Consider the following 18,606-nt stretch of genomic DNA (forward strand, 5'->3'; position numbering starts at 1 on the left):
CGGATAGGACAGGTTTGGAGGGTTATGGACCAAGCGCAGGCAAGTGGGACTAGGGTAGCTGGGACATGTTGGCCGGTGTGGGCGTTCCTTTAGGAAGGACAACAGACAATAGGTGCAGGAGGAGGCCATTCGGCCCTTCGAGCCGGCACCGCCATTCAATGTGATCATGGCTGATCATTCTCAATCAGTACCCCGTTTCTGCCTTCTCCCCATACCCCCTGACGCCGCTATCCTTAAGAGCTCTATCTAGCTCTCTCTTGAATGTATTCAGAGAATTGGCCTCCACTGCCCTCTGAGGCAGAGAATTCCACAGATTCACAACTCTCTGACTGAAAAAGTTTTTCCTCATCTCCGTTCTAAATGGCCGACCCCTTATTCTTAAACTGTGTGGCCCCTGGTTCTGGACTCCCCCAACATTGGGAACATGTTTCCTGCCTCTAACGTGTCCAACCCCTTAATAATCTTATACGTTTCGATAAGATCCCCTCTCATCCTTCTAAATTCCAGTGTATACAAGCCTAGTCGCTCCAGTCTTTCAACATACGACAGTCCCGCCATTCCGGGAATGAACCTAGTAAACCTACGCTGCACGCCCTCAAGGAGATGAGGAGGGCATGTTCCTGCTCTGTATCTCAGTCAAAGGGCGGTGAATCTGTGGAATTCATTGCCACAGACGGCTGTGGAGGCTGATATTTTGTAAGGCGGAGATAGATAAGATTCTTGATCAGTGCGGGTGTCAGGGGTTACGTTGAGGAGGCAGGAGAATGGGGTTAGGAGGGAGAGATAGATCAGCCGTGATTGAACGGCGGAGTAGACTTGATGGGCCGAATGGTCTGAATTCTGCTCCTATCACCGGTGAAGGTGGGAGAGGCACTCACCCGACAGATGAAGTCCAGCAGCGTGGCCGTGATGGCCGGGTGAGGCTTCATGGAGTGATGCATCACGAGGATCGCAGGCTCTGGGAACAGGAGGGAAGGCAAAGACCATCAGCAAACCGCACACCAACCCAACCTCCACCTCCACCTCCCATCCGTGACTGGAAGCAGTTCACCAAGTTGGAAAGAATTCACCAAGATGTTACATAGAAGATAGGTCCAGAAGGCCATTCAGCCCTTCGAGCCAGCACCGCCATTCAATGTGATCATGGCCGATCATCCACAATCAGTACCCTCTGTTCCTGACTCTGTATGAAGAAAGGTCTCAACCTGAAACGTCACCCATTACTTCTCGCCAGAGATGCTGCCTGACCCGCTGAGTTACCCCAGCACTCTGTGAAACGTCACCTATCCATGTTCTCCACAGATGCTGCCTGACCCGCTGAGTTACTCCAGCACTCTGTGAAACGTCACCTATCCATGTTCTCCACAGATGCTGCCTGACCCGCTGAGTTACTCCGGCACTCTGTGAAACGGCTGATCATTCTCAATCAGTACCCCGTTCCTGCCTTCTCCCCGTACCCCCTGACTCCGCTATCCTTAAGAGCTCTATCTAGCTCTCTCTTGAATGCATTCAGAGAATTGGCCTCCACTGCCTTCTGAGGCAGAGAATTCCACAGATTCACAACTCTCTGACTGAAAAAGTTTTACCTCATCTCAGTTCTAAATGGCCTAGCCCTTATTCTTAAACTGTGGCCCCTTGTCCTGGACTCCCCCAACATTGGGAACATGTTTCCTGCCTCTAACGTGTCCAACCCCTTAATAATCTTATACGTTTCGATAAGATGAGTTATCCCAGCACTCTGTGAAACGTCACCTATCCATGTTCTCCACAGATGCTGCCTGACCCGCTGAGTTACTCCAGCACTCTGTGAAACGTCACCTATCCATGTTCTCCACAGATGCTGCCTGACCCGCTGAGTTACTCCAGCACTCTGTGAAACGTCACCTATCCATGTTCTCCACAGATGCTGCCTGACCCGCTGAGTTACTCCAGCACTCTGTGAAACGTCACCTATCCATGTTCTCCACAGATGCTGCCTGACCCGCTGAGTTACTCCAGCACTCTGTGAAACGTCACCTATCCATGTTCTCCACAGATGCTGCCTGACCCGCTGAGTTACTCCACGATTTCAGCATCCTTACCGATGTTCATGATGCTGTCCTTTTCGGGATTGAAGAAGAGCCAGTCGTAGAACAGGGCAAGCTTGGCATTCGAGGCTGCCACGTTGGACTGAAATGAAAGACGAGGGAAGGGTGGGAAAACTGTTATTGCACTGAACCATAGACCAGACAGCAGTCCTCAACTACGACCTATCTCGTTGGTGACCCTTGGACTATCTTTGATCGGACTTGGCTGATCCCACCAGGCACTAAACGTTATTCCCGTATCCTGTATCTGTACACTGTAAATGGCTCCATTGTAATCATAGAAACATAGAAAATAGGTGCAAGAGTAGGCCATTCGGCCCTTCGAGCCTGTACGCATCGCCATTCAATATGATCATGGCTGATCATCCAACTCAGTATCCCGTACCTGCCTTCTCTCCATACCCCCTGATCCCTTTAGCCACAAGGGCCACATCTAACTCCCTCTTAAATATAGCCAATGAACTGGCCTCAATTACCTTCTGTGGCAGAGAATTCCACAGATTCACCACTCTCTGTGTGAAAAAAAACTTTCTCATCTCGATCCTAAAAGACTTCCCCCTTATCCTTAAACTGCGACCCCTTGTTCTGGACTTCCCCAACATTGGGAACAATCTTCCTGCATCTAGCCTGTCCAACCCCTTAAGAATTTTGTAAGTTTCTATAAGATCCCCCCTCAATCTTCTAAATTCCAGCGAGTACAAGCCGAGTCTATCCAGTCTTTCTTCATATGAAAGTCCTGCCATCCCAGGGATCAATCTGGTGAACCTTCTCTGTACTCCCTCTATGGCAAGAATGTCTTTCCTCAGATTAGGAGACCAAAACTGTACGCAATACTCCAGGTGTGGTCTCACCAATGCCCTGTACAACTGCAGCAGAACCTCCCTGCTCCTATACTCAAATCCCCTCGCTATGAATGCCAACATACCATTCGCTTTCTTCACTGCCTGCTGCACCTGCATGCCTACTTTCAATGACTGGTGCACCACGACACCCAGGTCTCGTTGCATCTCCCCTTCTCCTAATCGGCCACCATTCAGGTAATACTCTGCTTTCCTGTTCTTGCCACCAAAGTGGATAACCTCACATTTATCCACATTATACTGCATCTGCCATGCAATGAGCAATGTGCCAAAAGCCTTATCAACCGCCCGATAACCGCCCGATCAACCGCCCAGCTGAACCGTCCCACCACAACCAGAGTGCGGTCCTGACCTCCCATCTACCTCACTGGTGACCCTTGGACTATCATTAATCGGTCTTTACTGGCTCTACCTTGGCGCCATTTTCGGGGAACAATGTACTTGCACGTTATAGAAACATAGAAAATCGGTGCAGGAGGAGGCCATTTGGCCCTTCGAGCCACAATGATTCATTGTGATCATGGCTGATCATCTACAATCAGTAACCCGTGCCTGCCTTCTCCCCATATCCCTTGATTCCACTAGCCCCTATAGCCCTGCCTAACTCTCTTTTAAATTCATCCAGTGAATTGGCCTCCACTGTCCTCTGTGGCAGAGAATCCCACAAATTCACAACTCTTGGGTGAAAAAGTTTTTTCTCATCTCAGTTTTAAATGGTCTCCCCTTTCTTAGACTGTGTGGCCCCTGGTTCTGGACTCCCCCAACATTGGGAACATTTTTCCTGCCTCTCGCTTGTCCAGTCCTTTTATAATTTTACACGTTTCTATGAGATCCCTTCTCATCCTTCTAAACTCCAGAGAACACAAGCCCAGTCTTTCCAATCTTTCCTCGTATAACAGTCCCGGGGATTAACCTGGTGAACCTACATTGCACTGCCTCAATAGCAAGCCTGAAGAAGGGTCTCGACCCGAAACGTCACCCATTCCTTCTCTCCAGAGATGCTGCCTGACCCGCTGAGTTACCCCAGCATTTTGTGTCTACCCTCAATAACAAGGATGTCCTTCCTCAAATTAGGAGACCAAAACTGTACACAATATTCCAGATGTGCAGGAAATAAAATTGCAGATGCTGGTTTAAATCGAAGGTAGACACAAAATGTTGGAGATGCTGCCTGACCTGCTGTTACTCCAGCATTTTGTGTCTACCCACGGTACTCCAGACGTGGTCTCACCAGGGCCCTGTACAACTGCACAAGGACCTCTTTACTCCTGAACTTATAGACAATAGGTGCAGGAGGAGTCCATTCGGCCCTTCGAGCCAGCCATTTAATGTGATCATCCCCATCCCCTCCCCTTTCTGCGTTCTGCAGAGACCGTTCCCTCCGTAACTCCCTGGTCCACTCGTCCCTTCCCACCCAAACCACCCCATCCCCGGGCACTTTCCCCTGCAACTGCAGGAGATGCAACACCTGTCCCTTTACCTCCCCCCTCAACTCCATCCAAGGACCCAAACAGTCTTTCCAGGTGAGAAAGAGGTTCACCTGCAACTCCTCCAACCTCATCTATTGCATCCGCTGCTCTACACGTCAACTTCTTTACATCGGCGAAAACCAAGCGCAGGCTTGGCGATCGCTTCGCTCAACACCTGCGCTCGGTCCGCATTAACAAAACTGATCTCCCGGTGGCTGAGCACTTCAACTCCCCCTCCCATTCCCAGTCTGTCGTGGGCCTCCTCCAGTGCCATAGTGAGGCCCACCGGAAATTGGAGGAAAAGCACCTCATATTTCGCCTGGGCAGTTTGCAGCCCAGCGGTATGAACGTCGACTTCTCCAACTTTAGATAGTTCCTCTGTCCCTCCCGTCCCCTCCTCCTTCCCAGATCTCCCTCTATCTCCCTGTCTCCACCTATATCCTTCCTTTGTCCCGCCCCCCTGACATCAGTCTGAAGAAGGGTCTCGACCTGAAACGTCACCCATTCCTTCTCTCCCGAGATGCTGCCTTACCTGCTGAGTTACTCCAGCGTTTTGTGAATAAAAACCTTCGATTTGTACCAGCATCTGCAGTTATCTTCTTATAATACCCTATCTACCTGCAACTCCATCTTCAAGGAACCTTACAGTCATACAAAGCAAACATATTTTCGAATCCTAACCGTAACATGGTTTAAGGTTTTAGAAGGATGAGAGGGGATCTTATAGACAATAGACAATAGACAATAGGTGCAGGAGGAGGCCATTCAGCCCTTCGAGCCAGCACCGCCATTCAATGCGATCATGGCTGATCACTCTCAATCAGTACCCCGTTCCTGCCTTCTCCCCATACCCCCTCACTCCGCTATCCTTAAGAGCTCTATCCAGCTCTCTCTTGAAAGCATCCAACGAACTGGCCTCCACTGCCTTCTGAGGCAGAGAATTCCACACCTTCACCACCCTCTGACTGAAAAAGTTCTTCCTCATCTCAGTTCTAAATGGCCGACCCCTTATTCTTAAACTGTGTGGCCCCTTGTTCTGGACTCCCCCGACATTGGGAACATGTTTCCTGCCTCTAACGTGCCCAACCCCTTAATAATCTTATACGTTTCGATAAGATCCCCTCTCATCCTTCTAAAACCTTAAACCACGTTAGAGTTAGGATTCGAAAAGAGGGGAAGCCCCGATCAGTTTGGTTAACGCGGACCGAGCGCAGATGTTCAGCGAAGCGATCGCCGAGCCTGCGCTTGGTTTCGCCGATGTAAGTTGTAAATACGTTGTAACATCAGAGTCGACGTCACGGTCGGGATTGTTCGGGGGCGCGGGCGCCGTTGCGCGGTACTCACGGTGCAGGTTGTGAGGAGCCAGCCGATGATGGCCCAGCGGGGCAGGATGTCGGAGCTCAGCACCTCGTTGGACGGATGGACGACTCCGCAGATGTAACGGATCAGGTCGCAGCGCAGAGACTGGCTGTCGGGGGTGGAGAGGTACTGCCGCTGGAACCAGTCCTGGTATCGTTTCTGCTGTCCGAACCGTACCTGCGGCGAGAAGGCACAGCGTGACGCGGGTTTTACGCCGGAGATAGGCGGCACGCACGGTGGCGCGGCGGTAGAGCTGCCGCCTTACAGCGAACGCCAAAACATTATCAGGTTCCATCCTGACTACGGGCGCCGTCTGTACGGAGTTTGTACGTTCTCCGAGGGGCGGCACGGTGGCGCAGCGGTAGAGTTGCTGCTTTACAGCGAATGCAGCACCGGAGACTCAGGTTCGATCCTGACTACGGGTGCTGCACTGTAAGGAGTTTGTACGTTCTCCCCGTGACCTGCGTGGGTTTTCTCCGAGATCTTCGGTTTCCTCCCACACTCCAAAGACGTACAGGTATGTAGGTTAATTGGCTGGGTAAATGTAAAAATTGTCCCTAGTGGGTGTAGGATAGTGTTAATGTACGGGGATTGCTGGGCGGCACGGACTTGGTGGGCCGAAAAGGCCTGTTTCCGGCTGTATATATATGATATGATATGATATGATCTTCAGTTTCCTCCCACACTCCAAAGACAAAAACGAGACTTTTAGTATATAGATGAATTTCTCTTGCTATCCACTTTGTTGCTATAACACTAACACTGTAAATTTCCCCGGTGTGGGACAAATAAAGGGATATATTAGTTTAGAGATACAGCGCGGAAACACGCCCTTCGGCCCACCGGGTCCGCGCCGACCAGCGATCCCCGCACTTTGACACTATCCTACACACACACTGGGGACAATTTTTACATTTACCAAGCCAATTAACCTACAAACCTGCACGTCTATGGAGTGTGGGAGGAAACCGGAGATCTGGGAGAAAACCCACGCAGGTCACGGGGAGAAGGTACAAACTCCGTACGGACGGCACCCGTAGTCGGGATGGAACCCGGGTCTCCGACGCTGCAGTCGCTGTAAGGCAGCAACTCTACCGCTGCGCCACTGTGCTTGTAGGACAGTGTTAAGGGCGCGGGGTCGGCGCGAGGACGTGCTAGGCCGAAGGGCCCGTTTCCTCGCAGAAGACGATGCTTACCCTGGAGGTCATAAACAGCAGCTTGGTCTCCATGTCAGGTGTCAGGCGGCACGCCAAAAACTTCCGAGACGTTCGTGTCTGTAAAAGCTGCAGGATACCTGAGGGAAGAACAGAATAAGTATTCAAGTGGGCGGCCACGGTGGAGATGCCTTACAGCTAGGGGTGTCAACTTTCTAACTCCCTAATACGGGACAAGGTGACGTCACCGCCCCGCGCCCCACGTGACCTCACCCAGCCAGCGGCCACGTGCTCCCGCTCCACCAACGGCGGCCGCCCGGGCCGGGAGGCGGGTTGCTACGCAACCTCCGTTAGGCGGACACACTCCGTTAGCCTACACTGTCCGGGCCTACAGTGTCCGGGCCTACACTGTCCGGGCCTGAGTTACTCCAGCACTCTGTGAAACGTCACCTATCCATGTTCTCCACAGATGCTACCTGACCCGCTGAGTTACTCCAGCACTCTGTGAAACGTCACCTATCCATGTTCTCCACAGATGCTGCCTGACCCGCTGAGTTACTCCAGCACTCTGTGTCTTTCACTGATATCCTTAAGTCTGAGCCTTTACACAAAATCCCAACCCTTGCACGAGAAATAACTGCCCTTTGAACTTACACAGAAAAGCAATAAAGTTGTAAATAACAACATGGGGACTTGCAATAAAGCACGACAATTCCTGAAGGGCGTTCTAATAAAACAGTATTCCCACCTGAGAGGTAACCGAGCAGATTAAACTTGACATTCACACTCAGGTCAGAAGACCAGAATCTATCATCCCCAGGGACAAAATGGCGTGCACTCACGGACTGGTGTATTAAAAGACCCGTCCCCACCGGTACTGTACCCCAGTGTCACACACACACCCGTCCCCACCGGTACTGTACCCCAGTGTCACACACACACCCGTCCCCACCGGTACTGTACCCCAGTGTTACACACACACCCGTCCCCACCGGTACTGTACCCCAGTGTCACACACACACCCGTCCCCACCGGTACTGTACCCCAGTGTCACACACACACCCGTCCCCACCGGTACTGTACCCCAGTGTCACACACACCCGTCCCCACCGGTACTGTACCCCAGTGTTACATACACACCCGTCCCCACCGGTACTGTACCCCAGTGTCACACACACACCCGTCCCCACCGGTACTGTACCCCAGTGTCACACACACACCCGTCCCCACCGGTACTGTACCCCAGTGTTACACACACACACACCCGTCCCCACCGGTACTGTACCCCAGTGTCACACACACACACCCATCCCCACCGGTACTGTACACCAGTGTTACATACACACCCATCCCCACCGGTACTGTACCCCAGTGTTACACACACACCCGTCCCCACCGGTACTGTACCCCAGTGTCACACACACACCCGTCCCCACCGGTACTGTACCCCAGTGTCACACACACACGCCCCCATCCCCACCGGTACTGTACCCCAGTGTCACACACACACCCGTCCCCACCGGTACTGTACCCCAGTGTCACACACACACCCGTCCCCACCGGTACTGTACCCCAGTGTTACACACACACCCGTCCCCACCGGTACTGTACCCCAGTGTTACACACACACACACCCGTCCCCACCGGTACTGTACCCCAGTGTCACACACACACCCATCCCCACCGGTACTGTACCCCAGTGTTACACACACACCCATCCCCACCGGTACTGTACCCCAGTGTTACACACACACCCGTCCCCACCGGTACTGTACCCCAGTGTCACACACACACCCGTCCCCACCGGTACTGTACCCCAGTGTTACTCACACACCCGTCCCCACCGGTACTGTACCCCAGTGTCACACACACACCCGTCCCCACCGATACTGTACCCCAGTGTCACACACACACCCGTCCCCACCGGTACTGTACCCCAGTGTTATACAGACAGAGAATCCTCATCTCTGTTCTAAACGGCCTACCCCTTATTCTGAAACTCGGGGCCCCTGGTTCTGGATATGTCCCCCAACATCGGGAACATGTTTCCTGCTTCTAGCGTGTCCAATCCCTTAATAATTTTATATGTTTCTATAAGATCCCCTCTCATCCTTCTAAATTCCAGTGAATACAAGCCCCGGTCGACCCATTCTTTCAACGTACGACAGTCCCGCCATCCTCGTGAACGTCATCACGACAGCTTTTTGCGTAAACGCTATAAGGCAGCAACTCTACCGCCGCGCCACCATGGCACGCCCGCCCTCCTTCAGTCTCCACCCGAAACGTCGCCCGTTCCTTCTCTCCAGAGATGCTGCCTGTCCCGCTGAGTTTGTATGCACTGGAATTTAGAAGGATGAGAGGGGATTTTATTGTGTGCAGTTTTGGTCTCCAAATTTGAGGAAGGACATTCTTGCTATTGAGGGAGTGCAGCATAGGTTCACCAGGTTAATCCCCGGGATGGCGGGACTGTCGTATGTTGAAAGACTGGAGCGACTAGGCTTGTATACACTGGAATTTAGGATGAGAGGGGATCTTACAGAAACATATAAGATTATTAAGGGATTGGACACGCTAGAGGCAGGAAACATGTTCCCGATGTTGGGGGAGTCCAGAACCAGGGGCCACACAGTTTAAGAATAAGGGATCGGCCATTTAGAACGGAGACGAGGAAAAACTTTTTCACTCAGAGAGTTGTGAATCCGTGGAACTCTCTGCCTCAGAAGGCAGTGGAGGCCAATTCTCTGGATGCTTTCAAGAGAGAGTTAGATAGAGCTCTTAAGGATAGCGGAGTCAGGGGGTATGGGGAGAGGGCAGGAACAGGGTACTGGTTGTGGATGATCAGCCATGATCACGGTGAATGGTGGTATATGAAAAAAAACTGCAGATGCTGGTACAAATCGAAGGTATTTATTCACAAAATGCTGGAGTAACTCAGCAGGTCAGGCAGCATCTCGGGAGAGAAGGAATGGGTGACGTTTCGGGTCGAGACCCTTCTTCAGACTGATGTCAGGGGGGCGGGACAAAGGATATGGGTGGAGACAGGAAGATAGAGGGAGATCTGGGAAGGGGGAGGGGAAGAGAGAGACAGAGGAACTATCTAAAGTTGGAGAAGTCGATGTTCATACCACCGGGCTGCAAACTGCCCAGGCGAAATATGAGGTGCTGTTCCTCCAATTTCCGGTGGGCCTCACTATGGCAGTGGAGGAGGCCCATGACAGAAAGGTCAGACTGGGAGTGGGAGGGGGAGTTGAAGTGCTCAGCCACCGGGAGATCAGGTTGGTTAAGGCGGACCGAGCACGGTGAATGGTGGTGCTGGCCGAACGGCCTACTCCTGCGTCTATTGTCTATTGAGTGACTGCAGCGGTTTGAGCCTCGCTTTCCTGCCGTCCGCCCTACCTGTGAACTGGGGGTTGAGGGCCTGTGGACTGTGCAGAACGTCCCGCCACAACTTCTCAAACTCCGGGATGCGGGCAACGTTCTGAAGCAGGCGCACCAGGTCGCGACCAATCATCGTGCAGTCCATGAACTGGAAGGAGAAGACGTTCACAAGTGATAGCGGCAGAATTAAGCCATTCGGCCCATCAAGTCTACACCCCCCCCTTCAATCCATTGTTGCTCTATCTCTCCCTCCTAACCCCATTCTCCCCCCTTCTCCCCTAACCCCCGACACCCGCACTAATCAAGAATCTATCTATCTCTGCCTTAAAAATATCCACTGACTTGGGTCTCCAATGAATTCCACCGATTCACCACCCTCTGACTAAATTTTCTGCTTCAGAAGGCAGTGGAGGCCAATTCTCTGGATGCTTTCAAGAGAGTGTTACCTCTTAAAGATCTCCAGTTTAAATTTCGTTTGGAATATTTTGGAGGACCAAGAACCATAAAACAAAAGATAACGCAGTCTTTATTTCAACCCAGAAAGGGAGAAAGGCAGGCACGGGGTACTGATTGTGGATGACGTTTTTCACAGAGTGCTGGAGTAACTCAGCGGGTCAGGCAGCATCTGTGGAGAACATGGGATAGGTGACGTTTTTCACAGAGTGCTGGAGTAACTCAGCGGGTCAGGCAGCATCTCTGGAGAGAAGGAATGGGTGACGTTTCGGGTCGAGACCCTTCTTCAGACTGAAACGTCACCCATTCCTTCTCTCCTGAGATGCTGCCTGACCCGCTGAGTTACACCAGCATTTTGTGATACCTTTGATTTGTACCAGCATCTGCAGTTATCTTCCTATACAGGGAGTGGCAGTGATCTTAACGCAAATCCAACAGAGATCTTCAAGACTTTTTTTTTCAGTTTAATTAGTTGTTTATTGAAGTAGTTGTACAAACAAGGAGATGAACATACCTGGCTGTACTTATTTTGCATACAAATCGTAGCTGGCTGCTCTGCCCCCCCCCCTGCTCACAGCTCTCGTTGCAGGTCTGTTAAGAACTGTATACTCTCAATAGACAACAGGTGCAGGAGGAGGCCATTCGGCCCTTTGAGCCAGCACCGCCATTCAATGTGATCATGGCTGATCATTCTCAATCAGTACCCCGTTCCTGCCTTCTCCCCATACCCCCTGACTCCGCTATCCTTAAGAGCTCTATCCAGCTCTCTCTTGAATGCATTCAGAGAATTGTCCTCCACTGCCTTCTGAGGCAGAGAATTCCACAGATTCACAACTCTCTGACTGAAAAGGTTTTTCCTCATCTCCGTTCTAAATGGCCTATGCCTTATTCTTAAACTGTGGCCCCTTGTTCTGGACTCCCCCAACATTGGGAACATGTTTCCTGCCTCTAATGTGTCCAACCCCTTAATAATCTTCAGTCTGAAGAAGGGTCTCGACCCGAAGCGTCACCCATTCCTTCTCTCCCGAGATGCTGCCCGACCTCCTGAGTTACTCCAGCATTTTGTGAATAAATCCCTTAATAATCTTATATGTTTCGATAAGATCCCCTCTCATTCTTCTAAATTCCAGTGTATACAAGCCTAGCCGCTCCAGTCTTTCAACATATGACAGTCCCGCCATTCCGGGAATTAACCTAGTAAACCTACGCTGCACGCCCTCAATAGCAAGAATATCCTTCCTCAAATTCGGAGACCAAAACTGCACACAGTACTCCAGGTGCGGTCTCACTAGGGCCCTGTACAACTGCACACAGTACTCCAGGTGCGGTCTCACTAGGGCCCTGTACAACTGCAGAAGGACCTCTTTGCTCCTACACTCAACTCCTCTTGTTATGAAGGCCAACATTCCATACTCTCCTGTCTCCCCGTGTCTAACCCCTCCCACCCCTGCATGCACAGATATACCACCTTGTTCTGCCTCCTCCCAGTCCGTTATGCCCATATATGCATTCATCTAAAGACAGCCCCCGAGTGTCCAAAATAACACGGCAAGGTATATCGAGACAAAATAATACCATATGCTAACAGCAGCAAGTCCAAAACACAAATGGCCCCTACACCAGGAGTATTGTGTGCAGTTTTGGTCTCCTAATTTGAGGAAGGTACATTTTTGAGATCCCCCCCTGATCCTACTAAGCTCCAGCGAGCACAGGCCCAGTGCGGTCAAACGCTTTTCAAATGCCAACCCACTCATTCCTGGGATCATTCTCAGAGGGTTCCGAGCACTGAAGACGGGGCAAGATATTCTTGCTATCGAAGGAGTGTAGCGTAGGTTCACCAGGTTAATTCCCCGGATGGCGGGACTGTCGTATGATGAAAGAATGGAACGACTGGGCTTGTAGTCACTGGAATTTAGAATGGTGAGAGGGGATCTTATAGAAACATAAAAAATTCTGAAAGGATTGATTGGGCAGGCTAGATGCAGGAAAAATATCCTCGATGTTGGGGGAGTCCAGAACCAGGGGCCACAGTTTAAGAATAAGGGGTCGGTCATTTAGAACTGAGATGAGGAAAAACGTTTTCACCCAGAGAGTTGTGAATCTGTGGAATTCTCTGCCGCAGAAGGCAGTGGAGGCCAATTCTCTGGATGTTTTCAAGAGAGAGTTGGATAGAGCTCTTAAGGATAGCGGAGTCAGGGGGTATGGGGAGAAGGCAGGAACGGGGTACTGATTGAGGATGATCAGCCATGATCACATTGAATGGTGGTGCGTACAGGCTCGAAGGGCCTGCACCTATTGTCTATTATCTATTGTCCACAGTGAACAGGTACAGGGTAAAGGGAATAACATTTAGTGCAAGGTGAAGTCTGATTAAAGATAGTGTGAGGGTCTCCAATGGCTTGTATGGCTAACGGAATCAAGGGATATGGGGAGAAAGTAGGAACGGGGTAGTGATTCTGGACGATCAGCCATGATCATATTGAATGGCGGTGCTGGCTCGATGCCCACAGATGCTGCCTATCACTCCCTGTATCGTAGTGGCAATTAGAAAAGAGTTTTCTGAAAAGGACTGACGTTGCCTTTACTCCTGGTGTGGTCTCACCAGGGCTCTGTACAACTGCAGTGGGACCTCCTTGCTCCTGTGCTGAAATCCTACCCCCCCCCCCACCCCCAGCCCCGCAGTCAGGTTGAGCACCCACCTTCTCTCGCATCAGGGTCATGCAGAAGTCCACCTCTTTCTGCCGCAGCGTCTGGAGCTGGGGGGTGCCATGGTGGTCCACGATCAGCCGCAGGTAGGTGTAGATGATCATGGCGATCAGCATGTTGCTTTTCATTACCCACTCCCTGTGGGAAAGGCAGGAGGCACGTTGGCCCACACACACACACACTCCATCAACTCCATTCATTTCAGTTTTAGTTTACAGACTCAGCGTGGAAACGGGCCCTTCGGCCCACCGGGTCCGTGCCGGCCAGCGATCACATTGACACTATCCCACACACACTAACACCATCCCACACACACTAACACTATCCCACACACACTAACCCACACACACTAACACTATCCCACACACACTAACCCACACACACTAACACCATCCCCACACACACTAACACTATCCCACACACACTAACCCACACACACTAACACTATCCCACACACACTAACCCACACACACTAACACCATCCCCACACACACTAACACTATCCCACACACACTAACACTATCCCACACACACTAACACTATCCCACACACACTAACACTATCCCACACACACTAACACTACCCCACACACTAACCCACACACACTAACACTATCCCACACACACTAACACTATCCCACACACACTAACACTACCCCACACACACTAACACTACCCCACACACACTAACACTATCCCACACACACTAACACTACCCCACACACACTAACACTACCCCACACACACTGACACTATCCCACACACACTGACACTATCCCACACACACTAACACTATCCCACACACACTAACACTATCCCACACACACTCACACTATCCCACACACACTAACACTATCCCACACACACTAACACTATCCCACACACACTAACACTATCCCACACACACTAACACTATCCCACACACACTAGCACTATCCCACGCACACTAACACTATCCCACACACACTAACACTATCCCACACACTCACACTGCGGACAATTTACTCTTAGACCGAGCCAATTAACCTACAAACCCGCACGTCTTTGGAGTGTGGGAGGAAACAGAAGATCTCGGAGAAAACCCACGCAGGCCACGGGGAGAACGTGCAAACTCCGTACAGACAGCGCCCGTAGTTGGGATGGAACCCGGGTCTCCGGCGCTGCATTCGCTGTAAGGCGGCAACGTTACCGATGCACCGCAGCTGTGATTTTATGTGCACAAAAAACCATGAGGGGAATAGATCGGGTAGACGCACAGAGTCTGTTGCCCAGAGTAGGCTAGTACCCTATTCCTTGGAGCGCAGGAGGATGAGGGGTGATCTTATAGAGGTGTACAAAATCATGAGAGGAATAGATCGGGTAGACGCACACAGTCTCTTGCCCAAGATAGGCAGGGACTCTATTCCTTGGAGCGCCGGAGGATGAGGGGTGATTTTATTCAGGTGTATAAAATTATGAGAGGAATAGATTGGGCAGACGCACAGAGTCCCTTGCCCAGAGTAGGGGAATCGAGGACCAGAGGACATGCGTTGAAGGTGAAGGGGAAAAGATTTAATAGGAATCTGAGAGGTTACGTTTCCACACAAAGGGTGGTGGGTGTGTGGAACGAGCTGCCGGAGGAGGTATTTGAGGCTGGGACTATCCAGAAACTATTAAGAAACAGTTAGACAGGTACATGGATAGGGCAGGTTTGGAGGGATATGGGCCAAATGCAGGCAGGTGGGACTGGTGTAGATGGGACATGTTGGCCGGTGTGGGCAAGTGGGACTAGTGTAGATGGGACATGTTGGCCGGTGTGGGCAGGTGGGACTAGTGTAGATGGGACATGTTGGCCGGTGTGGGCAAGTGGGACTAGTGTAGATGGGACATGTTGGCCGGTGTGGGCAGGTGGGACTAGTGTAGATGGGGCATGTTGGCCGGTGTGGGCAGGTGGGACTAGTGTAGATGGGGCATGTTGGCCAGTGTGGGCAAGTTGGGCTGAAGGGCCTGTTTCCACGCTGTATCACTCTATGACGCTTCATCAGAGACTCACACCACTGTGAAAATCTACCTCAGCTCTGCCTCTCATTTTAACGGGAGTCAAAAACAGCTGGAAATCTGAGTTAAAATTAGAAAATGGTGTCGGAAGGAACTGCAGATGCTGGTTTAAACCGAAGACAAGACACAAAAAGCAGCCTGTCCCACTGAGTTACTCCGGCATTTTGTGTCTATCTTTAGAAAATGGTGGAAACAATAGACAATAGACAATAGACAATAGGTGCAGGAGTAGGCCATTCAGCCCTTCGAGCCAGCACCGCCATTCAATGCGATCATGGCTGATCACTCTCAATCAGTACCCCGTTCCTGCCTTCTCCCCATACCCCCTAACTCCGCTATCCTTAAGAGCTCTATCCAGCTCTCTCTTGAAAGCATCCAACGAACTGGCCTCCACTGCCTTCTGAGGCAGAGAATTCCACACCTTCACCACCCTCTGACTGAAAAAGTTCTTCCTCATCTCCGTTCTAAATGGCCTACCCCTTATTCTTAAACTGTGGCCCCTTGTTCTGGACTCCCCCAACATTGGGAACATGTTATCTGCCTCTAATGTGTCCAATCCCCTAATTATCTTATATGTTTCAATAAGATCCCCCCTCATCCTTCTAAATTCCAGTGTATACAAGCCCAATCGCTCCAGCCTTTCAACATACGACAGTCCCGCCATTCCGGGAATTAACCTAGTGAACCTACGCTGCACTCCCTCCATAGCAAGAATATCCTTCCTCAAATTTGGAGACCAAAACTGCACACAGTACTCCAGGTGCGGTCTCACCAGGGCCCGGTACAACTGTAGAAGGACCTCTTTGCTCCTATACTCAACTCCTCTTGTTACGAAGGCCAACATTCCATTGGCTTTCTTCACTGCCTGCTGTACCTGCATGCTTCCTTTCATTGACTGATGCACTAGGACACCCAGATCTCGTTGAACTCCCCCTCCTCCTAACTTGACACCATTCAGATAATAATCTGCCTTTCTATTCTTGCTTCCAAAGTGAATAACCTCACACTTATCTACATTAAACTGCATCTGCCATGTATCCGCCCACTCACACAACCTGTCCAAGTCACCCTGCAGCCTTATTGCATCTTCCTCACAATTCACACTACCCCCCAACTTAGTATCATCTGCAAATTTGCAGAACGAGAAAAAGAATGAATGTTTCAGGTTCGAAAACCTGAATCAAAGCAGATTCTCTTTCTGCAGATACTACCTGGGCGTTTGCAATATGGTCTGTTTTTCATTTGCATACTTGGGAGCTGTTGCTATAGAGACAGTATTTTCACACACACCCACAGAGTCTTGCAGCAGGAAAACTGGCCCTTCAGCCCAACTCAGTCCATGTTAACCAACTAACGACGGCAACTTAGCGCAGCGGGTAGAGCTGCTGCCTCACGGCGCCAGAGACCCGGGTTTGATCCTGACCACGGGTGCCGGCTGTACGGAGTTTGTACGTTCTCCCTCTAAACCTGTGTGTTCACTCCGGTTTCCTCCCACATTCCACGGTGGCGCAGCGGTAGGGTTGCCGCCTTACAGCGAACGCAGCGCCGGAGACCCGGGTTCCATCCCGACTGCACGGAGTTTGTACGTTCTCCCCGTGACCCGCGTGGGTTTTCTCCGAGATCTTCGGTTTCCTCCCGCACTCCAAAGACGTGCGGGTTTTGTAGGTTAATTGGCTTGGTGTAAGTGTAAAAAATGTCCCCAGTGGGTGTAGGATGGTGTTGGTGTGTGGGGATCGCTGGTCGGCACGGACCCAGTGGGCCGAAGGGCCTGTTTCCGCGCTGCATCGCTAAACTAAATTCCAAAGATGTACAGGTTTGTAGGTTAATTGGCCCTCTGTAAATTGCTCCCAGTGTGTAGGGAGTGGATGAGACAGCGGGATAACAAGGAAATAATGTGAACGGCTGATCGATGGTCGGTGTGGGCTCAGTGGCCTGTTCCTCACACGTTCATAAGTCATAGGAGCAGAATCAGGCCGTTCGGCCCATCGAGTCTATTCCACCATTGAATCGTGGCTGTTGTATCTTTCCCTCTCAACCCCAATTTCCTGCCTTCTCCCAATAACCAATGACACCCTGACTAATCAAGAATCTGTCAATCTCCACCTTAGAAATACCCAAATATCAGTGACTTGGCCTCCACGAAGAGTTTTCATTGAAACTTCACCGAACAGTGAGCGGCCTGGATAGAGTGGGCGTGGAGAGGATGTTTCCACTAGTGGGAGAGTCTAGGACCAGAGGGCACAGCCTCAGGATTAAAGGACGTTCCTTTAGGAAGGAGATGAGGGTAAATTTCTTTAGCCAGAGGGCGGTGAATCTGTGGGATTCTTTGGCACAGACGGCTGTGGAGGCCACAAGGCAGTGGATATTTTTAAAGCAGAGATGGATAGATTCTTGATCAGTACGAGTGTCAGGGTTTAGTCTAGTTTAGAGATACAGCGCGGAAACAGGCCCTATCGGCCCACCGGGTCCGCGCCGACCAGCGATCCCCGCACACTAACACTGTCCTACACGCACTACTAACTAGGGACAATCTTTTACATTTACCAAGCCAATTAGCCTACAAACCCGCACATCTTTGGAGTGTCGGAGGAAACCGAAGATCTCGGACAAAAACCCACGGACGTCACGGGGAGAACATACAAACTCCGTACAGACAGCGCCCGTAATCGGGTTCGAACCCGCGTCTCCGGGCGCTGCATTCGCTGTAAGGCAGCAACTCTACCGCTGCGCCACCGTGACCGCCCTAGGTCAGGGGTTATGGGGAGAAGGCAGGAGAATGCAGGGGTTGGGAGGGAGAGATAGATCAGCCCTGATTGAATGGTGGAGTAGATTCGGTGGAGTAGACTCCTGGAGCTTATGAATATGAGCCCCTGCTGTCCAGAGGAAGGTGTGGAGTGACCGGGCAGCCCCATCCTCACTTACCTTTGGTCCACCAGAAGATCGAGGACATTCTCCGCCAGCCAGATGTTTTTTGGGGTCACATCCCCCCCTGTGGAAAACAACAGCACGTCACCCCCTCTGTGTAGTTTAGTTTAGAGATACAGCGCGGAAACAGGCCCTTCGGCCCATCGTGACCGCGCCGACCAGCGATCCCCGCACACCAA

At 51.3% G+C, this 18,606-nt stretch overlaps 1 protein-coding gene across 1 annotated transcript in view; it reads right to left on the reverse strand.

Moving 5' to 3' along the window:
* ints3 (integrator complex subunit 3) overlaps positions 1 to 18,606 on the reverse strand; it is a 66,234-nt gene that overhangs the window by 28,668 nt on the left and 18,960 nt on the right. The window contains exons 6-12 of the mRNA XM_078431933.1: positions 18,425 to 18,491; positions 13,460 to 13,604; positions 10,326 to 10,455; positions 6,972 to 7,069; positions 5,761 to 5,952; positions 2,082 to 2,169; positions 879 to 958 (exon numbers count right to left, since the gene is read on the reverse strand). Of these exons, the coding sequence (XP_078288059.1) occupies positions 879 to 958; positions 2,082 to 2,169; positions 5,761 to 5,952; positions 6,972 to 7,069; positions 10,326 to 10,455; positions 13,460 to 13,604; positions 18,425 to 18,491 (800 nt within the window). The remainder of the gene's footprint in view (positions 1 to 878; positions 959 to 2,081; positions 2,170 to 5,760; positions 5,953 to 6,971; positions 7,070 to 10,325; positions 10,456 to 13,459; positions 13,605 to 18,424; positions 18,492 to 18,606) is intronic.

The sequence above is a fragment of the Rhinoraja longicauda genome, chromosome 44 (genome assembly GCF_053455715.1).
Source record: "Rhinoraja longicauda isolate Sanriku21f chromosome 44, sRhiLon1.1, whole genome shotgun sequence".
Lineage (NCBI taxonomy): Eukaryota > Metazoa > Chordata > Chondrichthyes > Rajiformes > Arhynchobatidae > Rhinoraja > Rhinoraja longicauda.